Source organism: Pterocles gutturalis, unplaced genomic scaffold, assembly GCF_000699245.1.
Source record: "Pterocles gutturalis isolate BGI_N339 unplaced genomic scaffold, ASM69924v1 scaffold21504, whole genome shotgun sequence".
In the NCBI taxonomy this organism is placed as follows: Eukaryota; Metazoa; Chordata; class Aves; order Pterocliformes; family Pteroclidae; genus Pterocles; species Pterocles gutturalis.
The window spans coordinates 4,870-13,579 of record NW_010136287.1 but is presented as its reverse complement, the minus strand read 5'-3'; the positions used below and the strand labels follow the sequence as shown (position 1 = coordinate 13,579).

General features: G+C 50.3%; 1 protein-coding gene across 1 annotated transcript in view; it reads left to right on the top strand.

The window, feature by feature from the left end:
* Positions 1 to 1,299: 1,299 nt before the first annotated feature.
* The window catches only part of DENND6B (DENN/MADD domain containing 6B), a gene marked incomplete at its 5' end in the record, with an annotated part of 11,872 nt that continues 4,461 nt past the window's right edge, over positions 1,300 to 8,710 (top strand). Inside the window, 8 exons of the mRNA XM_010082260.1 lie at positions 1,300 to 1,338; positions 1,434 to 1,476; positions 2,704 to 2,816; positions 4,377 to 4,457; positions 6,431 to 6,536; positions 7,067 to 7,146; positions 7,387 to 7,449; positions 8,242 to 8,297. Of these exons, the coding sequence (XP_010080562.1) occupies positions 1,300 to 1,338; positions 1,434 to 1,476; positions 2,704 to 2,816; positions 4,377 to 4,457; positions 6,431 to 6,536; positions 7,067 to 7,146; positions 7,387 to 7,449; positions 8,242 to 8,297 (581 nt within the window). The remainder of the gene's footprint in view (positions 1,339 to 1,433; positions 1,477 to 2,703; positions 2,817 to 4,376; positions 4,458 to 6,430; positions 6,537 to 7,066; positions 7,147 to 7,386; positions 7,450 to 8,241; positions 8,298 to 8,710) is intronic.

The window sequence follows — 8,710 nt, the reverse complement described above, 5'->3', positions numbered from 1 at the left end:
TGACCCGCAGCAGAGCTGCAGCAGCCCGAGGAGCAGCTCTCCGCTGGTCGAGTCATTCAGTGCTCCTTCCGTTCTCATGCGCTCGTTGAAAGCCCCCCGCAATTTCTGCATTTCCTGGCCAGCAGGAGCTGGGTAGGTTACTGCTGCAGGCTTGTGGCTGCTGCAGTTTCTGTCCTGCCCAGCGACACGTGAAGCTCGTTGTTGCTGGAGCTGTCTCGTTTCTCGCTGCTTGGGGTGATGGGTTCAGCCCCGACCTGAGCAGCCTTGCACCGAGCTCTCTGTTCCTGGGTCACGGCAAAGGCAGGAGCAGCGTTATCAGCATCGGCAGAGCTCAGCTGCAAGGCCAGAGGCTTCAGCTAGATGCTTTAAAATTCTGGACGCTCTCTCTTATCCGAGCTGCAGGGTGATAAACGGGGTGTAACACAGCTCAGCTGTCACTGGGGTGCTGACGAAGCACGAACCGCCCAGCCTGTGCCAGACCCACCTCTCGCTCTACCAAATAAACCTTGGCTTGTCTTTCGATCAACACGTCAAATCTGGGAGGCTAAACCAGAGCTCCAGACCCTGCAACTCCTCCTGCTGCCTGTTTTCTGCTCTGCGGGCGCTGTGAACAGCATCTCAGGATAATGAGCATCTTCACCCTGTAGCTGGGGTACAGACCCGAGGCTGTGTCTGACCCCAGAGACCGGATTGTTCGGTGTACATAGGACACGGGGTTTTCTGCTCTCTTCATCCAGCTGGAACCTTTGCCCAGGCTCATTGTCGCACTCTTGGTCACTGCCGCATCCTTGAGGACCGGGGTCTTGCCCTGCCCGGATCTTTGCAGAATGCTGCTGCAGAGGTTTCTTCCCCAGCTGCAGCTGTTGGTGCTCTGTGCCTCCTCCAGTGACTCTGCTTTTTTTGTATCTCACAGCGTCCTTTCTAAAGCCGTTCTTAGTCTGTCCCTACTCTCTGTCGTTTCATTTTGTGGCTGGGAAATCAGGTTTTACCTCTCAGCAGCTGGTGGTGCCAGCCCTCCTGACTCCATCGGGATGCTGGGTGGGTTTAGTGAGCTGTGACTGTTAGCAGGATTTTACAAATGGAAATAAAAAGTGACCCTCCTCCAGACAGCAATCAGAAATACACAAAGTCCAGAGCTTTCTCCGTAGGACATGATTTTGGGCAATTTTTAAACTTGTGTTGAGGTGCAGAATTGGATACGAATGCTTTCTTCCTTGCCGCGCGGAAGCAGTGTCTGTAGATCTGCGTCGAAGTCCCGGGGGACAGGGGGATTGACTTCCCGACTCTTCTCTCTTGCAGTTGGTGTATCCTTACGACTTCAGGCTAACAGAGAAAGAGGTAACAACTCTTTTTTTTTTTTTTTTTTTCTGGTTTCAAAGATACTGAGCGGTGGTGATGGAAGTTTTCTTACCGTGCGTTTCTGTTTGTTGCAGAAAACCAGTATCTGCTACTTGTCCTTCCCAGACTCCTACTCAGGTAGGTGACATCAGCTGGCCGAGCTGCCGCCTGCGGGGTGCTTGGTTGCCGTTAGGAAATAAACGGGTTCACGATGGAAAGGGTGAGTCATCGCCTCTCACGCGGCGGCGGCCGATGGGCCGTGTCTTCTAGAACTGTGCTGCCAAGCAGCACCCAGCCCTTCGCTCTGAGCAAAGAGGCTTCTTGGCGTTCCGACCGCTCTCTGGACACGGATCGCGTGGGTGACAGGACAGTTTCTTGCTGAGCTTGCACACTCCTGCTTCACTTGTGCCAGTGAAATATAAAAAATAGTCACAGCGGGTAGGTTCCCTGAGGCTTGCAGCTGCCAACTGTCAGCATCTCTGTGTGTGTGAGGGAAGTGCTCAGGGGAGAGAAACAGCTGGGGAGGGGATGCTCCCCCAGCAGAAGTGCTCCCAAAGCTCTTGTGTATAAACCAGGGCGGTGGCAGGAGGAAACAAGCATGTTCTTCATCCCGGTTCCTGCTGCTTTGTGACCAGTTCTGTTAGTTTTTGACAGCTGTGCCCAGTTTACTTTTAGATGTTTTTAAGAATGCACCCTCACCAGTTTCTCGGAGCGTTGTGAACCCTTGGGCTAAATATCCCTTTCGTTACAGGGAATGGTTTGCTGGCAGTAATACCTTCACATCACACACAGCAGCCTTTCCTCCTCTTCGGAGCACAGCATCCCCCACCCATGTCCCCCCACCCCCATTCTAGCACCTCAGTCTGGTTCTGGTCAGTGAGCTTTGTGTGTTTAGCTCCTTCCTTCCTGACCTCTTTGTACGTCCGTGCCCTGAGTCCTCGACGAACCCTCCTGAGGACTTTGTGCTTCTCTTTTTCCTGCTGCAGGCTGGGTGGGGGCTGAGCAGTGCAGCGGGACCTGGGAGGTGCCTGCCTGCGGGGCTCGTCGGGGTCATTTGCTGGAGCTGGTGTGCGGGGCATTGTCGCTGCAATCCCTGTTTGTGTGGTCTGGGGTCCAGGCTCTTTGTAGGTTTCTCAGTTCGGTGGTTTAGCTTGATGGTAGCAGGTCTGGCGTTCAGCTGTGGGTTCCTCCTGCCTGCAGTGGGTTTGGGGGTTTCTTTATGCCGTTCCTCTCCCCGTCATTTTCAGATTTAGAGTTCTTGTGAATCAGCATCCCCGCTTTGGTCAGCATTTCTGATCTGAGCAATTTCCAGCTTTCTCGTTACTGCAACTTCTCCCTGAGCGTTTGTGATCTTCTCTGTCTCAGGTGGCCTGGGGGACACTCAGTTTAGCTTCCGCCTCCGTCAGTCCGGGGGACAGAGGAGCGCTCCTTACGAGGACGATGGCGGGTACAACAGAGAAGCACCCCTCACGCTGCAGGTCAGTCGCGTTTCCGTGCACTGCTTATAGCTGCCGAGCAAGCTGGTGTTACTGGGTTCAAAGCAAATATACTTTTGATTTGTTTTCTCTGCATAAAATACTCTTATTTTTTTCTGGCCATGGTCAGAGTCGGAAAAGGAGAAAGCTTTCAGCCCAGGGACTTACTTCCATGTCAATACTTGGAGAGGGCTACTCCAAGAGATGAAACTGATGCAGGGGGACCCCAGGTTAGAGCGATGGTCGTGTCTAGCTGCAGGAAAAAGATAAAACGGTGAAACACGGGCGACATCCCACAGAATGCATGGCTACCTGTGCACACTTCCAGGAGACAGCACAAGAATACCCTTGTCTGTGGTAAATGAGGTGTTTACCTCTTTTGTGGAGGGATGACAGTTCATTTATTGCAGGATGTATGTATGTACAAAACCAGGCGGAATAATTGGCATGGCACAAACCGACCCTGCGCCGGTGACCTGTCTGCCCATTGCCTGCAGAGGAGGGATGTGCTGAGCACTGTTGGTCCTTCTAATCGAGCAGATGGCCACCAGAGCAACTTCTCCTCTTCTGCTTTCTCCTTTGAGATGATGCTTCCTGAGCATGTGCCTTTTGAGCACTTCTGCGATCTTTTTGTGATACACAATCCAGAAATGGATTGCTGGTCTGAGGCAGAGTAGGAGGATTTATTTTCCTAAATTCTGATTTTTCAGCTTGCGTACATTTTTACAGTTTTGCAGCAGTCGGTAGAAGGACACAGCTTCACAGATTCACCTGGCTTTAGAGAAGTCAGGGAAGTAAAACTGCCAAAGTACTGGATTCTCTTGTGGAAGATAATATTGGGGAAGAGAAAGGTGCCTGAAGCCACAGGGCACGTGGGGCTTCAGGAAATTATTTTAAGGATGGTCTTTGTGTTTGGTGCTGGTAACTATCCAGCCTTCTTGATGTCTGCGGGAGTTTAGAAGTCATAGCATGTTTGAAGTGATCGCTGGGGGTTTGTATTAGACCTCTTCGTTTCCGTGGACGCTGTGAAGCATCGTTCAGCTTTGTGTTTCATCCTGAGCAGAGTTTCCCTGGTGCTGCCCTAAATGCCTGGCTGAAGAGGAATGCGATGGGCATGGCAGAGGACCTCTCCTCCTGGAAGATGATGCTTTCCTTCCTCAACAACGCGTTATCCTCTAGCTGGCAAAGAAGCCTGGCAGTCAGAGCACATCGGGGTGGCACGGGGTGCCAGGATGAGCTCAGGGGCTGGCTCAGCTGCTTCTATCAGTGGAAACCTCCATTAACCCTTTTGGGTGATGGCCCTGAAGGTCCTGCAGAAAGGGGCTAGGGAAAGGTGCTACCCGAGGCTGCAACTTGTTGTGAATTTAGTTGTTTGTATCTCTTCTGTTGTCCCATTTGGTAAACTCTCCCAGATAGCTGAGCGTGGATAAGTTTGGAAACAGGAGGGAGTGCTGTACCTGGATCCTAGCCGGAGCGAGGGATGTTGCTTGGTGGGTGGCTGGAGAGGTTTGGCGATAGCCGTCGCCGGTTTCTCAATAACAGCATTGGCGGTCTCTCTTGCAGCGGGAGGCAGCTCATTACTTCGGTTACGTGTACTTCAGGCAAGTCAAGGACAGCTCGATGAAGAGAGGCTATTTTCAGAAGGTGAGTGCTGAAACCAGATAGCTCGCTGCTCTGCGCTGGCACGTAGCTGTACGAAGGCACCTATCCATGGCTGTGAAATAGCACCGCTTCCTACGTGACACCCACGGTGCTTCTGCAGGAAACGGCAAAGGTCGTGGAGAACGGGAATGTGTGGCAAGTGTCATTCCAAACAGACCTGGATGGGGTTGCCATGGTGTGTTAATCACATGAGCAGCGACCTGCTGTCTGAGTCACGAGAGACTCGAACAGTTGCTTCGCTATGTACTCGAGAGTCACAGGCAGTGAGAGGACGTGCTTCATGATTGCAGTCTGGGCTGGTTACACCTTAACCCTGCTCTCATCATTGCTTTTATCTTTCTTCTTCCTAGTAGCGAGCTGGCAATGGACTTCCTGCTGGGCTGGTTGCTTCTAACGAGCAGCAGTGACACTGCTGGCACCTCGCCAGCCTTCTCTCTTATCATAAATTCCTTTGACACAGACACTGGAAAAAGAAATTATAAATGGCATATTTGTTACAGCATAAATACACGAAGTGCTTTGTATTACTCAGACAGATAGGTACGGTCACTGCCTGAAAGAGAGTGGAATTTCAGACTTCTAGAGGAGGGAAATGCTTTGATCCCAAGATCCTTTTTTCTCCTTGGGTCTGTGGAATTACTCTTTCAGTAGTGTTTTTTCACATCAAAAGATAAAATGCCATCCTCCCAAACAAATCAGCTTTGAACGCCTGCTCTCCAAAGAGCAATGCTTCATAGCAGAGGGGTCTGGGGGCTTGCTGGAAGATGGGGACACCGCTCTGTCCCGGCAGCTCCCTGGCCTCTCTGCTTTCTCTCCTCCACCTCTGGGCTGGTACAGAAATGAGTTTCCTCATCTGCACTAAAGCAGCAGATGGATCGCTCAGAACATTGGAGGATTAGAGAAATTGGACCTGCAGAGCAGATATTTTTACCAGGCTCACGTGCGTGCTCTTTGGTAGACTCGCAGAAGCAGTGGGCACATAGAGTTCCTCAGTCAAGTATATTGTCACACTTGGATGGTTTTTTAATTCCAAATGGCAAAGTTTTGGGTTGGAAAGGAAGTGTTTGCAGAAATTTTCACTGGATCCTAATTAATGTGTTCATTAATGATTAGAGGAAGAGAATAATCAGTGTGGTAATCAGCACGAAAACCCCCAGTTTTTCAGGACTGAGTTGGAAAAGTTGTAAAAATAGTGATATGTTTCGTAAAGAAGCGTTAGACAGAAGCCCAAACGAGAAGAAAAAAAGGCATTACTGTAAACCAATCAGCCCTGTTTCGAGTTACTTTGTTTCTTCTCCCCCAGAATTCCTTTATTTTGTCTATCTACCTGATTTCAGCTTCAGTGATCTGCTCCTTTCCACTGCTCCATCTGAAATGGTTCTTCTGATCGCTTTGAACCTGTTGGCAATTTATTTTTGTTTTTCCTCCAGACGGTCTTTTGCCAGGTCACCAGCTCAGCCCTCTCCGTCGCGGTGCCTCCCTGGCAGAAGCTGCCAGCTGTGCTTATCCATTAAACAAAAAACTCCTTGTCCCTGGGGATCAGTGATCTGCTCCTTTCCACTGCTCCATCTGAAATGGTTCTTCTGATCGCTTTGAACCTGTTGGCAATTTATTTTTGTTTTTCCTCCAGACGGTCTTTTGCCAGGTCACCAGCTCAGCCCTCTCCGTCGCGGTGCCTCCCTGGCAGAAGCTGCCAGCTGTGCTTATCCATTAAACAAAAAACTCCTTGTCCCTGGGGATACCCAGGCCCTCCCAAAGCCTGGGGGTTCAGCCGCCAGGGTTTCAGCAGCTAGGTAACTAGCGAGAATTCCAGCAGGAAAGAGCTGCTTTGGGGCTCTTCCACGTTTTTCATGGGGGTTTTAAAGTGTAGCCCTCTAGTAAGCAGTGTAAGTATATGTAGTGCTGGAAACAATCGTGTCAGGGGGTCTCTGACTCCTAAATGTGTCTTTTTTCAGTCTCTGGTGCTGGTGTCACGCCTTCCATATGTGAACTTGTTCCAGTCGTTGCTGCAGCTGATCGCTCCGGAATACTTTGACAAGCTGGAGCCGTGCCTGGAGGCAGGTGAGCAGATCCAGGAGGGAGGGTTTGCCTCCTGAAATCTTGCAAGGGTTTTATCAGGAGGATCCTGAAAGACAGCTGAAATGTTCCAAATCGGTTCATTCCGGAACAAATTCCAACAGGGAAAAACTTTAATCCGAGTGGTTGGCTTGTCAAAATTCTAAGCAGCTGTGAAGGATGCGTTGATGGGAAATGTCTGACAACCTGAATAGATGAGGCTGTCAGTTCTGATTCCCAGAGAGGGCAAAAACTGCTCATGCTCCGTGTCTGTCGAGGTCTTTATTGCACTACTCAACCACGATTTATCAACAATACAGTGCTGCTGGGCGTGCGCTGGGGACAGCCGTGCGGGCGTCACTCTGGTGGCTGTCCTCGGCTCACACAGTTATTTGATGCAGCGTTTGTTTGCAGCTAGCCGGGGGGACCTGGGAGCTGGGAATGAGCGATAATTAGATTGGCAGAACTCACAGGACCAGCTGAATTAGCTGTAAGGACCTTCAGGTTAATTTTTTTCCTTACCTGTGTCCCTCCAGTGTGCAACGAGATTGATCAGTGGCCGCCTCCTGCGCCGGGACAGACTCTGAACCTGCCGGTGATGGGAGTTGTCATTCAGGTACTCCCTGCTGGGGATCGGTACTCAGCAGCAGAATGAGGCAAAGTGGGAAGTGGAACGTATTCCCTTTTCTTCTGGATGTTACAATGAGGTTCTTTCCCTTTGTTCCTAACCTCTGTACAATTAGAGCTCATAATGGAGGAAGGTTTCTCACGTGGGTGGTTGTTAGGGAACGAAGCAAAGTGTGTGTGTGTGTGCGAATGGATCTCCCTGGATGATCTGCTCTTGTTTGTGCTCCAGGTGAGGATCCCATCGAGGGTGGATAAGCCGGGATCAAGCCCAGTGAAGCAGTTCAATCAGGAGGTGAGATGGAGCGTGGCGTGGCACAAGCCAGCGAGGAGCAGAGTCGCGACTGCTAGGGAAGGGGGGGGAGAAGACCTGGAGCTCTTTGGGTCTTAGCCTGTTGGAAACCACTTTGCCCTGGGATTACTGTGGTTTAAGCTGCCCCTCTGGGTCAAACTGCACACTCTCATGCCTGTCTCTTTCGAAACAGGACTCCCTGCACAGAATTTGTGTGCTTCAAGCTATGTATGTGCACTGTTCTCGCAGCTCTCGTTCACCTTGCCGTCCTGGGGACTCACACCTGGGTGGGTCTCCATGGGACCCTGCCTGTCTCCTGGGCTGTTCTGCAGCGTTTGCTGTCTGAGCATCTTTACAGCTTTTATTCAGCTTTATTTTGGTTCTTGTTTGTTTGACCTTTTCTCTTTTTCTCTCCTTTGAATAATGTAGTCATGTTTCACAACTTTCGGTACCCATGTCACCAGCCCTATGTCTATATCTGTATCTTAAGCTCTGCCTTGCCCCAGAGGAAACTCTAGAAAATAAAGGAGCAGGCACAGGAAATCTTTCACATTTGAAAGGAAGGGATTCTTGGCTATCTTCTAACAAAGGAAATTCATTTGGACCTTGAAAGTTCAATCCAGATCTGTTCTGGCTCGTATCTCCAAGCGTTAACCTTGTTCTCTTCTTTGTATGTGTGTTGTAGGAGCTGCTTTCTGATTGCTGTGGTCGGTGTAGATGGCATTTCGGTCAGCATGCTTCCGTTTACTAACAGTTTGGGGTTTGTTGGTTTGGTTTTTTTCTTTCCTCATTTAGAATCTGTTACCGGCCCCCCTGGTTCTCCCCAGTATCCACGAACTGGATCTTTTCAGGTGAGAGCCACCATCCCTGCAACCCTCTCCTCTCCGTCTGCTCTCCCCTCTCCCTGATCAGAGTCACTTACAAATCTGAAGATGTCAGATGAGGAGCCACAAACAGCTGCTTTGCGAGTGTCATTTCGAACACTGGGCTTGGGCAGTGGGCGCAGTGTTTAGACCTGTGTGTGCTGCCACACGTTTTTACTCTGCTGAGATAACAGGCATCCTGAGCAATGTGATCAGCAGGTTGCTTTACACCGCTTAAAGCGTTTCCTTTAAACGCGTATGAAAGGGCTGAGCAACAGCATGTGTGGAATACTAAAAGTCAGCCCTAGGTTTCAAATTCCCAGCTAGAAGCACATCTGGACAGGCTGCTATGCAGTAATTGTATCTGGTCTTTTCTGAACTGCGTTTCCAACTCAGCTTGT